The sequence below is a fragment of the Xenopus tropicalis genome, chromosome 2 (genome assembly GCF_000004195.4).
Source record: "Xenopus tropicalis strain Nigerian chromosome 2, UCB_Xtro_10.0, whole genome shotgun sequence".
Classification (NCBI taxonomy): Eukaryota; Metazoa; Chordata; class Amphibia; order Anura; family Pipidae; genus Xenopus; species Xenopus tropicalis.
Window position 1 is genome coordinate 75,877,889 of NC_030678.2, and position 15,948 is coordinate 75,893,836.

The 15,948-nt window shown below is 35.7% G+C and overlaps 1 protein-coding gene across 5 annotated transcripts in view; it reads right to left on the reverse strand.

Annotated features, from left to right (window-relative positions):
• acaca (acetyl-CoA carboxylase alpha) overlaps positions 1-15,948 on the reverse strand; it is a 212,370-nt gene that overhangs the window by 44,971 nt on the left and 151,451 nt on the right. For all 5 annotated transcript variants that reach the window (XM_002939656.5, XM_012957825.3, XM_012957826.3 and 2 more), the window contains 3 exons: positions 9,821-9,964; positions 8,738-8,858; positions 3,174-3,270 (listed from right to left, as the gene is read on the reverse strand). In XM_002939656.5, coding sequence (XP_002939702.3) covers positions 3,174-3,270; positions 8,738-8,858; positions 9,821-9,964 — 362 coding nt within the window. The remainder of the gene's footprint in view (positions 1-3,173; positions 3,271-8,737; positions 8,859-9,820; positions 9,965-15,948) is intronic.

The window sequence follows — 15,948 nt, forward strand, 5'->3', positions numbered from 1 at the left end:
CTTTCTAAGGAAAACACACCAGTTGTACCAGTACAGGGCAGCATTACATTATATAGTAATTACTTTTATACACTTTAATTTTTTGGTGTTACTGTCCCTTTAAATTGTTTACATTCTCCACCAGCTGTAATATGTACTAACGTTTTATCCCGGCTGCTGCCCATCTGGCAATCTTGGGCACCGAATAAAAATGTGGGAACTGTTTTTTTGCCCCACAATGGGGCCCATTTAGACCAGACAGATTGTCTATTTTGGGATATTTTGAGCGCTGTCTGAAAAGACTCTACTACTGTTCTCATGGGGGGTGTTGTTCTGTAGTTTGGGGAAATACCCCTATAAGGTAATTCAGATATGGACTCTAGTGAACCTGAAATGGTGGCTTCTAGAATAAGCACTTTGTTGTCTAGCCTTGGGACTAGCCACCAGTGCACGTACACCAATTGGGTGGCGAGGAAGTATATCTGGAAGTTTGGTAAGGCCAATCCGCCACCTGATAGAGGGTCTTGCAGTGTTTGCAGGGCCATTCTGGGTCGCTCACCTCAAAACTCCTTATAACTGTATCTAGAGCCTTAAAAACGGTTCTAGGGGGTGCAAAGGGCGCATTATGAAACACGTAGAGAAATTTTGGCAAAAAGACCATTTTCAGAAGATTAACTTTCCCAGGGACTGATAGGGGGAGATTCGGCCAGACTGAGGTTCTTTCCCATAGCTGAGTGAGAACAGGTAAAATGTTTAATTGTTCATACCTTTTTATATCATTATGGATCTTTATTCCTAAGTATGTTAATTAAAAAACAACACTTAATTATGCAATAGTGCAGGGGCTTTTTGGTGGGAGGCCATCTATTGGAAAAATTAATGACTTTTCATAGTTGACTTTAAGTCCAGAATATTTTCCAAATTCTGTTAATAGTTGGATTAGGTTTTACAGTCTGCTAGGTATAAAAGCATGTCATCAGCATACAATGACACTTTCTCTATAAAGTCTCCTAATTGAAGCCCCACAATTTCTCGTTTCTCACAAATCTGGGTCACTAAGGGTTCAATTCCTAGGGCAAAGAGCATTGGTGATAGTGGGCAGCCCTGTCTGGTCCCTCGCTTAAGATGTATGACTTGCGGAAGCATGCCAGCCACTAGGACCTTGGCATGAGGTCGTGTGTAGAGGGCCTTAACCCATCCCATGAATCCAAAGCCGTAACAGGTAAGGACTTCCCAGAAGTAGGGCCAGTATACAGTGTCAAACGCTTTCTCTGTATCTAGAGCTACAGCTATTCTGGTCCCTGAATTTTGGTGTTGTACACACAGATTATTGTATAGTTGCCTACTGTTTATATCAGTTGCTCTGGTTGGCATGAATCCAGTCTGATCTGGGTGTATCAGATCTCATATCACTCCCTCCCTAGTCTCAGTGCTAGGATTATGGCAAAGATCTTAACATCACAATTAAGCAGTGATATAGGTCTGTACGATTCACACTTATATGGAGGTTTGCCTTCTTTTGGGATCAGAGTAATGTATGCCCCATAACAAGAGTCTGGAAGGTGTGTGTCCGATGTCATGCTATTGTATATAGAACATAGTATAGGTGCAATGAATTCTAAGTGTTGTTTATATCATTCAGGCGGGAGCCCATCAGGACCAGGGTTTTTTCCTCCTGACAGACTATTTACTGCATCCATAACCTCCTCTAATGAGATATCTCTATATAACTCTAAGGCTTAAAAAATATGTTTCATTTCTCTATAATATGAATAGCTGAATTAAAAAATACAAAAGGAAATTATTTCTGCAATCAGGGATGATGATATTTTCAATAATTAAGTTACTTAACTTTTATTTTTAAGTTGCTGAAAGGATGATTCGCAGAATTCTGAGTGTGGCCACTAGAATAATTTGTTTATTCCCCATTGTGAAATGAATAAAACTTCTATGTTATATGATGACTGTTACCAAAAGCCTTCTCAGTTCAGCCAACAGCGGTCTAGTAATAACTTTCTAGCTAATGATGTTCCCATCGGAGGGGAGCAACACCTAAGCAAAGATACAAATGACTAGGCTTGTGCAAATGCTACTACATTTAATTTGTTATGTCTTATTTCAGAATACTGATAATTGTGAATACTGACTGCAAGGTGAGTTGATTAGTCTACAGATACTGACTTAAATACAGTCTGTGGAAACTGTACCCCTAACTGTAATTTAAGTTGATATTTTCAGATACTTACTGTGATACATGTAAGAACAGTTTTAGAACCCCTGATCTACACAATTGAAGGTAAAATGGGCTGCTTAGACCACTGGGTTGATCTATATACTGGACATATGGTACTCTTAAAACTAATATGCAATTGGTCATTTTTTATGGTATTTTAGTTATTTAGCTTTTTGGTTAGCAGCTGTGTAGTTGGTATTTTAGCATGCAGTGGTTTAAATGAGAGAAGGGTATATGAATAGTAGAGGGCCTGCATAGAAAGATAAGTAATAAAAAGTAACAATAACAATAAGATTGTAGCCTTACAGAGCAATAGTTTTTGGCTGCTGGGGTCAGTGACCCCCATTTGAAAGCTGAAAAGAGACAGGGAGAGAAAGAAACTATAAAAAATAAACAATGAAAACCAATTGTAAAGTTTCTACGAATAGGGTATCCTATAACATACTAAAAGGTAACTTAAAGGTGAAGTTCAGTGTGACTGGTATGCACAGTATATTGGAAAATAAAGTCAGGATTTAGAAACCAGATGAAGTCTTCCATACCTCGTTTGTGAATATATATATATATATATATATATATATATATATAATATACACATATTAAATATAATAAAGATATGACACAAGCAAGTCTCCATAAGGTAAAAATAATAGTACATATTATATATATGTTAGCAATGTTAGAATTATTATAAGGGCTTATAATAATTTGTTCTGTTGCTGCAGGCACTACATTTGCCTTTTAACAATACCTTATTTTAGCACTGTCCCCAAAGTAAGGAATACGCACTGTGCAAACAGGCTCACCATTATAGCTTCTTGTTTATTTTAGCTAAATTACTAAACATTCAAATACTGCAGATAAGGGTGATGTCAAAGTCCTTAAAGAAATGTCAAACTTGTTATGCCCACAAATGGGCACCCATCTTTATTAATAAACATTAAATATCTTTTTTACTTACCTAGCCCTTCCAACAACTACAGTTTGTGCCCATGGCTGCATGATCTCCATGAAAGAACCATAGTCAAAGAAGCCACTCAGCCACTGCCCTTTCTGAGCTGCAAGAGAGAAAAACTAAATGTATTAATTTTCTGTTGACTGTTACATGTTGATTTATTTAAATATAGGACAAAAACAACTCATATACATTAATTTAAATACCCCACAACTCTTTGAGACGCAAATCTAGAAATAGTACTATATCTACACTTTGTATCTATGGCTTTTTTCAAGGATGGTCTAGATTTGTTGGAGATTCCTGCAGTAAATAATGGGAATAGATTAAACACTGAGCAAACATGGGAAACTATGGCTTGGGAATATTTTTACCAGTCTATGGCGTAAAAACTGTCCATAACTAATTGTGGTGAATTGTGACATTGTAGTTATGCCAATCTAAACACAAAAAAATTCACAACTGGGTCTTAGCAGAGAATAATGGATACTATTTATCAAATAAGTATTGTGTCCAAGGGAACAAAACTTTACAGACTGTAGGCATGATATTCCATAAAGTACAGTATTTATCAAGCAACTAATTGTCCCTTTATCTGCTTATCAGAACAAATTGTTCAAGTGTTAATAGGAGCAGATTGTAAGATTGCTTGACCCCTTTCTTTCCCAACACTGTGACTGGTGGGGAAGATGGAATAAAAACAAAAATATTCAACTTTTACCATTGTAATGTAACCACGACCTTACATTCTGCACTTTGGTGAACAGATAACATGTACATAAATTGTATTTATCTAATTGAACTGTCAGATAGGTGAAGTTTTTTTACCTTCATATATAAGTTCATATGTTATGTCATCATCATCACAATGGTTTGTCAGTTTCACCTGTATATTAGATATTCATAAGGAAGCTTGCGTGTATATAAATAACAGACCCTAAATCAACATCAAAATGTGGGAACAACCCCTAAATCAATGCTGCAATTCTGACAAAAAAAAAATCTGTTCCTTTACAAAAAACATATTTTATAGGTGGGAACACAGGCTACTCCTGGCAGCTAGAGGTATAAAGTATTAATTTCCCTAATCTGACATCATCACATCAATGTATTTGTGTAAATTGGGCACTGATGTGGCATAAATCTGCTTTAGGTATTTGCCAGTAAAATCTGTTAGTCTGTTCTTCTGGTGAACACGTCTATGGTGTATATATACTGCAGCAAACAATTTGATCCACAGGACTAACATATCTTAACACAGCTTATTCTGTAAAGAGCACAAATCAGAATATCCCTGCAATTATAAACAGTGTATTTTTAAAGCCATACAAAATGAATGCAATCAGAAAGACTGAACGGAAACGACTGTTAGTATGCACAATAACAAGAAGTAGAATAGGTGAAACATTTTTGAGTATTTCTGTTCTTTGTTGTTCTTTGTTATATGTATTCTAAAGAGGATGTACATGAGAACAATCATGAACTATGAATTGCAGAGTTTTTTCCTTTGTATCAAAAAGGCCTGATAAAGGCCTCACACTTCTCTTTTAAGTAACTAAATATTTATTGGTCTGAAAAATGGCTTGGAAAGATATTGTCAGACATTATAAGTAATATATAATTGTAAGTTGTAAGGCATAACAATAGTAGCAAGATCATTTTTTTCATTTGTTTAGTATCAGCCATGGGTTAATTCAGTTACAAGACTAATAGGTAAGAAACATGAAGTTGAGCAGGGGTCTGCAGCTGGTGGCTTCCCTGTGTGTCTAGCTGACCATGCAGTAATTCTTTCTTGAAGATGCAGCATCCCGTTGTGCAGGAGATATTGACTGAATATACTGCTTTATATTACTGACTGAAGGTATATATGGTGCAATAGCTAGAACCATAGTTTATATTCTGACTCATATAAGTACTGTATTCATTACCAGACAACAGCAGAGACCCAGCTGTGTATAACACTACAGTTTACTATGTGCTAACTATATGCAGTCAACGTGATCAACCTGCTAAGATCCCTGTAGCTACAGGCCTGTCCACCATCATAAAAGCCTCTGGTCTCTAGGGTAAAGTACAGTTGGACATTTGAGACCAAGAAGGTGGATCTATTCATTTGTAGCTTCTGTGCACCTCTGAAGACTGTCTTGCTGATAAATCCCTTGTGCTTAGTACAGACATCAGAATGAACAATGATGCCATCTAGGTTACTGTGTGGGGAAATTCTCACAGAACATCTGCAATGACATGTCTTTCAGCTACAAGTTGGAAGCAGCATCGCATAAGTAGCAAAGGATCAATAATTTTCCCAAATGTGGGACTGCAATTATCTCATTTAATGTAACCCTCTTTACTGGTCCAGCTATAAATAAGACTAGCCATTGACAAAGGAGAATAAACATGAATACCTCTGTACACTTGCACCCTTTAATTTCAATGTCTTTTACAACTGTGAGATACCGATTTAATGAACAAGGGCTTTATTAAAAAGTGTCATAAGTGACGTGTATAAGCACTCTCTCATGTAGATTATTAAAATAACCAGTTTTATCTATACAAGTGAAAGTATTTTTCTTTACATATGTTTTTACCTTTTGATATTGTTTATGATACATTTGAAGAAAACAAAGCTTACCTATATTATAATGAAATCAACTGCATACTGTGTAGGTAAAGAAACAGCCCTAATTACTTAAGCTTAGATGTTGTATTCCTAAAGGCACATTTCATTCAGCCAGCTAAAGTCACTGCCTACACCAAGGGTAATGGCTATTTTACAGCTCTACAGCTACATGTCTATAACTGCTGCAGAAATACAAAGCAAGCCAAAGCACTAAAGGAAACTTAAGCAAAGAACAGATTCATTTGAACCCCAACCTCTGAAATCATATGCCCAAAACCAATTAAAAGAGAGTCTCCGAGTGCGGTAACCTTTCCTGACTTAAAGTGGCAGGCAAGAGTGTTTTATCGTGGAAAAAAAAACTTGTAATTACTGTGTTCTACATTCCAGGCGTCTTGGCCCCAGTGTAAAGTACGAGCATCCATTCCAAACCTATCTTTGTATCATGTGTCTCAGCTGATGGCTTAGATTCTGGCCTAGCGTCTCGCGTCACATTGAAGAATCTCACAGCACTATCTTCTCTAATAAATGGCTTTAACTTTTCACCTAGGAGATATCTGCTCTAACTTATCACTGAGAATCATCTGCTTTTCTTAACGCCTCCACTAAATTAAAATTTGAAAGCCACTTGATTTGGAGCCTGGCTGGGGCTAGCACTTCAGACAGGAGGATGAATGGTCGCATAGGGAATGTAAAAATATTATCCAAATGCAGAAAATGGAGCTAACCACAAATCTCATTTCAGTTTTCTCATTCTGCTCTTTCTGGGTTTCAAGGCAATTTTTAGGTGGGGTTGTCATTTAGCTTTAGCAAGTGGTAAAGTGCAAATCAACTTATAGGCAGAAAAAAATTCATTTTTTTTTACTAATAGATATAAAAGTATGAAAAATTTTATGTAAGCTGGGCACAATATGCACATAAATACATAGTCAAAGCATACATTTGTGTAAAGAGAACAAAAGTATATGAAGTTAATTACAAGTTAGACTGTAAGAAGCTTACATAAGCTAAAACATACAGTACTGTAAAGTAATACCAAGAAACAAAAATGTTTTGCATGCTTGTAATAACAGGTGTAGTTTCAGATATCATAGTAACAATACAGACAACCAAGATGGCAGCATGTTTGTAGGCACAACAGAAGTGTTTAAAGGAAAAATATTCCCATGAACAATGTAGGTCTTTATAAAAAATATGTCTTATAAAACAGCTCATATGTAAAACTCTGCTTCATAAATAAACCATTATCATAAAAATATATTGTGCCATTATTTATTTCTAAATAGAAATTGTCATTTTAAATACAAAGTTCCACCCACTGGGATCAAACGATTCGCAATGCACACAAACAAACCAAGGGCACACATATATGTTAGGTCACCTCAGCCAATGAATGAATAAAGCTCTGTCTTTTGCTCCCACACTTCTTCCTGTTACAGTCAGAGGTGCATGATTTCCTGTCAGGTGATCTCTGAGGGAGCACACAGACCATTAAAAAATGGCGGCTCAAGGTAAAAAGATATAAAAGTGCTATATTTACCGATATATATTTTTTAGTTTGGTAAAATTATTTAATATGCCACTTAATATGATATAAACTCTCTGTTGGTTAAGTATTCATTATGGGGGTATAGTTTTCCTTTAAAAACTTACTGAAAGAATGTGGCCTTATTTTATTGCAGTATTTGCATCTAATTTAACATCTTCATCTAAAAACACAGTGATGGATTAAACACATTATGCCTTCTGGTCCCTGCCAAACCTCAGCAAGACAGTCTGCTATAAATACCATTATTAACGGAATTTCAGAATTCTAGGGAAATAATGCACATATGATATTGCCTGTTTAGAAAAATGCTAAAATGTTCCTCTCAACAAATGCCCATGAAATATGAGGTATAGCATTATTTTCAACAGAACATACCATGTATAAACCTGTAAACCAAAATATTCCAAAAAGCAGCAATACTATTCATTCGATTGTGTTACAGGTATAGTATCATATTAAATAAAAACATATTTCATTCATTCCTGATCCTCTGTTCTCAAATAAGATGGCTGTTATGCTAAAGCTAAAATTATTTGTGGCTATGTATGCCATCAAGTTCACAGAATTGTTGTACAGGTCCCAAAATCTATATAACAGTGCTATACAGTAAAAATGTATCTACTTATATCTTTAATACTGAAATTATCGCAAAGGGAAGAGATGTTTTAAATGTGATTTTTTGCGATATGGTAAAAAATGGATTACAATGTCCCTCTAAAGTTCTTGTTGCTTGTTATTGTTATTCTAGGCAAATATACAAATACATTTACACAAGCATTCAACATTTAAATACAGGTCTGGCCAAAAAGCAATAAGGTAGGCTGCTGTGGGGGTGAATAACAAAAACAGCATTATTTCTGCAGGAAGAAATGCACATGGAAAAACTTAATAATGCAACATATATAGTTGTTTAAAAAATATTGTTTCAAATGCTTTACTTTACCATGTTTTCATCTATTTTCTAAGCAACTTCCCAATATAGTTAAGTAAACAATGTAAATGGTTTGGTTTCTTTTTTTGTAGATATAATTGCAATTGTTGTATTTGTTTGTCATTTCTGTACTAGTTCTGAATCTTGAAACAATGTAACATATCATTCCGCTCCAGCCAAGACTCAGTTTCTCATAATGTCTCAGATCTCTATATTTGTTAACCTGCTTGTTCCTGCTACCTTATATTAAGAGTCAGAACCAGAAATTCAGTGAAAAGGAAGAGACAGATACTGCTTTCATTAGGGATTAGGATTGCAAATCACCTTTAAAACCACTGCTCATATGTAATAAACACAGAATGTAAAATTGCTCAATATGAGAATATTATCCTTCATTATGCAAAATTCGATTTTCAGGTTTACAACCTCTTTAAAGAAATCAAACCTCTAATAACTGATTAAAGAATACATACTGGGGTGGGGGCGTCCTGCCAGCATCCATCGTGGATCATAAGGAGCTTTGGTGTGAGTGAATTCTATAAGTCTTTCAATAGAATCCTTTGGTGTCAGAATAGGAACAGGACTGGCTACACACTGTAAAAAAAAAACAACAACAAAAAGGCAGACATTCATGAGCAGAATTTCTTAGTTTTCAGTATTCTAATGTTCATCTTTAAAGTGGACCTGTCACCCAGACATAAAAGTACTTTTCAAATTAAACAAGAAGCCCAAATTCATTTCTATATTAACACATCCAAACTCATTATAAAGGCATTTAAAAATCCCAGCTGTCAATCATATATTGCTTGCCCTGCCTCTATGCCTAAGGCATAGAGGCGGAGCAGAAAAGTATTTTAACTTTCAATTCAGCTCTCACGTTCCCCTTCCCTCCTAACCATCTAATTTTGTAGCCAGTGCATGGGCATGGGCATGGGCATCTGGTCCCCCATTCTGGCACACAAGATTTTGGGGTGATACAAAGTTTGCTTTAATAACAGTGTCCACAAAATGGCACCTGCCTATTTGCTGTGAGTGTGTAATTCCAGGATTGAAGAAAACAAGGTTTATATTACTTATATAGTGTGAGTGAAGTTTATTTTGCTTAACAAACACAATAGAAAAGAATTTTGAATTATTTCTTTGGATGACAGGTCCCCTTTAAGAGAGTATGCAATGGTGTGTTCATGATGAAGAAAGACCTTGGTAAATTCAGTTCATTATTGTGCATCATGGACAAATATAACTAAGCTTTCTTATCAAGGAGTTCAGTAAACTAAATTTATAGCCCTTTATAAAACAATACCTAAACATTCAATTTATTGCCGTGCTATCTGAATTGTGTATGATGAAAACCAAAAATTCAGTGTGAACTTGGTTGTGATTTATGTGCCAAACTGGACAGCTAAAGTTAAATAATTCAGAAGCTACAAATAAGGATGACCAGGAACTCCACAGTTTAATATCATTTAATCATGGGGGTAAATTAATTCTGCCCCTCAAATTTTTGGCATGCCATATAGTAGACCCACTACTACATTTACAGTTTACATACTTACCTTGGGCATATAAGAAAGCCACTGCAAAATTGTGTACACCCCTTCAAAATCATCATACACAGTGCTATGTGTTACTCCATTGTTGTGCATTATCTGGATGCCACCCAGCTGGTTGTTTGATGTGTATACCTCTCGGCCAAGGACCTTTCAAAACAAAGAAATAGATATTCTGTTGCTTACAAATAAGTATGAATGAGTAATAAGATGAATGAGTCTGCACACAAGTGAATACAATTAACCCACTTTTGCATATTTCTAATAAAATATCAACCAATGAGTCTAACTGAAATCTATTTTTATAAATGATACAATTTAATATTTCTTTAAATATATAAAATATTAAACTACATTTGGGTTAATAAGCAAGTACTGCTTTTAAAAAGTAAAGAAAGAAATTTGAACCACAAACTCCCTTATTATACTCTCTATATATTTATATATTGTTCAGTCATTTCCTGATAACTAGATTGTCAGTGGCACAGCTGTGCAGCTATTGCTATTACAGAGAGGAACTGGACAGTATGGATCAACAACTGTCACTTAATTTCCAGTGGTGAAAGTTTGTTTCATAGTTTGTGAAAGTTTGTTGCATATTTATTCTCTTCACTCCCCTGTATAATGTAATAAGTAATCACTCTCAAAGATCAATTTTATTTTGCAGGAAGATACATAACTAACTTATTAGTTTAGGAAGTAGGTCGTGTTTTGTTGTAAGGTCTGTGATTTATGCACATTTATACACACTGAACCATACCAACCAACCTGAATGTTCCATTAACTGAGTAAAGCAGTAGTTGAGGTTGAAAAAAGCAGTTCATCAGGTTCAACCGTTTTGTCCAAATGAAACCTGTCCAACTACTAGGCAATTGTTCAGGGACTTACCTTACCTAAATCCTGAGAAGAATGTGTAGCAGTGTATTTATAACAGTTACACAATTCATGCTCTTATTTCTACAGATTTCTGTTTTGTGCTCTTTCGCTGGGTTCAGCTAAATACACATTTTTACAACAATAAAAAGTTAGTGTTGATTTAAATACTGTATAAATGTCTCCCTTTTTAACTGTAATATCACTGATCTTCCCTTTGTTGCTGCTGCTACATGCCTTAAAAAAACAACTGTAATATTCCCTATAAACTCTTACATTTCCTAGCACACAAGAAAGTATTATTTTGATCAGCAGCATATATTACTAATATAGGCTACTTGCTTCACACCTTGTTAACAGCAATAGGTATAGAGTACTGCTGTTTAAGAAGGACATCAAAAGCAGTATGGTTTTATAGACATGCCCTAGATGTGCTAGTCAGTGCATATTTTGATACTGGTGCCATCTGAACCAAATTATACCAATACAGATGCTTGCATGGCTACAAATGGGACCAAAGGAACATAACCTTATTGTTGGGTCTACTGAAACCATGTTCCTCACCAGATCTGAAAGTGCAATGGCACATATTTATTTTGTTTATTGAGCTCTTTGTAAGAAAATAAGCTCAAATACGATCAGGGCTTCAGATTTACTAAAAATACAACTGAAATGTTTAGGGGAGCAAACGTCACAATGCATTCATATTTTAAGTTTGTGGACAGTGTTAGATTAGGTATAGAAACCTTTTTTGTTTTTCATTTCTTATTCACAGAGATGGCCAAATTTGGGTCCTCTCCCTACTCCCTTTGTGGTTGGAGTGTGATAACAAAACTGGCAGTGGGATGTAGGTTGAAATGTAAAAACTGGGTGGTTAAATGTAATAAAATATTACAAATATGAATCATAGATCTGTGATATGTCAGTCCTCTTTTAGTATGGGGCTTTAATTTAATATATCCAAACCGAGAACTGAAATCACTAAAAAAATTTTTTGCAATAACATACATGAAAATCTGAGAGCACAATAAATACTTAAGAGTCTTTGTTATTATACAGAACATTCCGACCTGGGCTATGTGCCTTTCACAGTTAATATGCATCACACAAAAAGGTAATAATGTTATAAACAAGCAATGGTCCTTGAAATACAGGACTGTAGCGTGGATTCGGCAAAGCATCTGATGTAAAAGACCCGAGTATGCGCATTTATTACTCTGCATCATCTGCACGGTATCCTGCAGCAGGCCCACTCCAGCAGTAAAAGGGTTTATATGCAAGCAACAGCTCTGCTCTTTTCTCATTCTCCTGCTGTCTCTTCCCATTTGCCCTCTTGCTGACTGATACACTGATCTCTCGGTCACTCTGCTTTCTGCTCCACTGAGTCCATATTACTAATAACACCTCCGCCACGGCCAGTTTACCTCATGAAAGCAGGAGCACATCATTACAAAATAAACTCATAACTTTGACACTCTAGCAAATACACGCCGTTTGTTATTTTTATGGCTCCAGTTTTCTCCAAGAGGCAGAGAGGGCATTACCTACCACTTCCATTTATATTTCCAAAAGGAAAGAAAAAAACAAAAACAATACTCTATATAACAAACAAGCAGTCTGTACTGGGAAAGGGTTTATTAGAGAGGGGATGTCTGAATGCTTTAAAACATGCCTAGTGCCATTAGCCACATTAACCTCTTTAATAATATAAATAGCATTTAGCATTTAGAAAAAAAAATGTATAACTTGCATCTCTGAATTTACATGTAATTTAAATAAAATGTGTGGGTGACAACTTATTTACCATAATCGGAATTAGTCTATAAAGGTAAAAGCTTGAGACAATATTTATTGCATATTTTTGGAGAATGCCCTACATGACACATGTAAGGGTTTTTTTTTTTTAAGTAGAGGTGAATATCAGCAAATTCGGTATGTAATGAAATAGGAAATAGACTATTTACAGAGCACAAATCACACAAATTACACTCAGCTGCAGGATTACACACAGGAAATGCCATATAAACGTGCATATTAGTATATTACAGAGACATCAACCTAGCACTTCTAGGAAGCATTATGGCCATACCTCATTTTGTTCTGACCCTGCCATTGATATGCCCCAGCAATGTGCCAATCACTCCCAGAGTTTAATGCAATCTTTACAATTTTGGGTGGGTTCAGCGCCTTTTAAGTTGCAGGGTTAACTTTAATTAAAGTGCAAATTACAGGAACCAAGGAACCAGGCTGTTACTGTGGGAGACTGGAGGTGACCCTCATTAGATTTTAAAGATTCACATTTTATTAGTATTGGCTTAGAGAAGAAAGTATAACTATTTTCCTATTTTTTGGTTTTATAAAAGTGGCCACAACCTTCCTTGACACTTCCGTGTGGAACTGACATATTTATCAAATCAATTCCCGCTGTGATCATTGTATCAGTTCATCAGAATGTGTTCTGTGCTACTGAGTGTTAGAGATCAGTTGCATTGCTCTCTTACACCCCACCCCACTGAGCCCCAGGAAATGTATGAGCATTAATGGAATGCCAGTTAACTGGGACATAAAGATTCAGCATAAATAAACTGCTCCAAACTTTATACACGAACACCATTTATGAACAAATATACAAAACAAACATAAAAACATAGCATTAATAAAAGTATTGTCATACTAGCAAAGATGTACAACTAGTATGAAAGTATGAACTACATCAGAGATGTAACAGGTGATAAAGGAGCTGCAAGTTTACCTTTGATGCCCTGCTCCATGGGTAAAAATAATTAGATATTTCCCCACAAAAATATAATTACTATAAAGAAGCCAAAGCACAAGACTACATGCAAGGATTGAAAGAAATGTGTGGACAGGGAAAATTATTTATGACTGGCAGTTTTATTGCTGTGTGAGAGACAGCCTTGTCTTTACAGTACAGGTTAAATGTACCTATAAAAAACCTTCTAACCAGAGCAGCTATAGAGTGGAAGCATATCTGATGCTATAACTATGTATTACTAAGTAGAATTGTGTTGATTTGCATATCTAGAAATAAGTAAGCACTAGTAAATATACTGCAGAAGAACAAATTGAAGCCATTGGCAGATTTCAGAGTACGCAAAAGAGAAAATGTCATTATTTCTTAGGTAAAATGGCATGTGTTTATTTTGAAACCAATGCCATGCCCATTAAAATCAGAACATAATCTCGGACAAGACAAGACCACAGCAAGGACGGGCAATAAAACAAGGCATTGCCTACAGGCAGTCAATAACCTGCAATCACAGTTCTCATTTGGTGTCGCAGCAGCAGATGGTGAGTCACAGGATGAACATCCTTGATAAAGCAGAACCCTGAACCCAGATGAGCTTTGTAATCGTGAAATGAACAGGTCTAGAGATGCATGGGGCACTAGCAGAGCACCACAGACAAGGCAGTGCAATGTTTTACCCTTTGGCTCTTCACCTTATATGTAAGCAAGGCAGAATATGCATCAGAAACTCCTGGCAACCACAATTTTAAGTCACATGCAGAACTCTTTTTGTACTTGCTTGCAAACTAAAATGCTAAAGCTTTGCACACTGCTCCATATAAAATAAATTAGCCCTTGACACAAAAATATGCTTCTATAGGGATACATAGAAACAGGACAGTTTTACGGGTTTGACTATAAAGTATGTATAGTAGGACTACAGCAAATGTTAGAAGGCAATTTTGAGAAAAAAATATGACTTTTACATCCCAGTAGCCACTCATCCAATTCATCCTATGGTTAGGTAAAGCGCTCTCCTTTTAGAAATGTTTTGGTACATTGTTCATATGTAGTGCATGGGACACTAAAGCTCATTTACAAACCCAGGAACATAGGTGTTGAAATGGTCCCTAACCCATGTATGTAATAAAAGGCACAAAATTTGTCCAGGTGCAGTAACCCATAGCAACCCATAAGATTTTAAACAGGTGACCTGTAAATGCTACTTGTTGATTGGTTGCTAGGTGATTAGACCAGTAGGAAATGTTGCACATTATATTATCTTTCCCTGAGTTTATTGGTTCTGTTGTTTTTGAAAACTATATGCTGCTAGTTGTTAGGTGTTCATTTAAAAAAAAAAAAAAAAATATTGATTTTTTACAGAAAAGTTGGTTATAAAGGAAAAATACAAGTGAAAAGATATATATTGGCTAAGAGAAAGCAGAGAAGGAAGCAGTATGCTTAAATCAGCCTTTCTGAATATATCTTGGGATAGTTGCATTTTTAAATCGCCTTAATTCGACAATATGCATATATGCCAGCGCATGTAGCAATTTTTATCAGTTTTATCATCCTTCTATTTATGCTTGTAATATTACCGTTTTGGAAGGCCGTGAAGATAAAAATATATATAATTTGAATTCCAAACCAAGTGCAGCAGAGAATAGGAATGCAAAGGTACCTCCATACAAACGTGACACTGCTTATCTCTTCCCTGACAGTTTTAAGTTAACACGGCTGACAGACAATGGACACAGTTTAATAAACCGCTGGCTTTTTTACCTTAAATCTTTCTTTTTTTTTTTTTTTTATAGAGATCAAGATAAATCTGCTCTTTCTTTTCTCAGAGCTCTGCACATATCTGGGTAGAGTGGCAGAGCATTGTAAGAGATTCGACAAATGAAATGGCTATGTAATACTAAAGGAGTGCCGTGTAGATTTGTCAGTGAATTCATAAGAGACGCATCATGGTCCTATGGTGCATTTACAGCATATTGATTTACGTCAGCTCACTTCTATTTTTCACATGTATTAAATGCAGATGTGACCACAAAAATGTATTTGCGGTATTTTAGAACAATGTTAAATAACTGGATAGAGCTATAGAGCAAATTATGCAAAGCAACCTGACAAGTATTACAGGAATTTAAAATTCAAAAAAGCCCCAGTTTCATGTATCTTTATCAGTAAAAGATTTCTTAATAGCAGAAATCCCAATGTTAGGTGCTAGCTACAGAGATGTCCGCCTACCTAAAGGTCAGAACTTTTATAAAGGTTATTGATCTGAATGGAAGCCCTGAGGGCCAACATCATACACTGTACACAGTGATGTGTCTCAGTAAATGTACCAAGTGCAGTGCATTGGTGTGTCTCAGGCTTGCCAGATCTGTTAGGTGTACCATTTTTGATATTATTTTATTTAATATGTATCATAGCAACAAATGAAAATGGCTTTATTGAACAGTATCTACAAAGGACTGGTTTTAGGACTTAATTATGGATTTTCAGGACT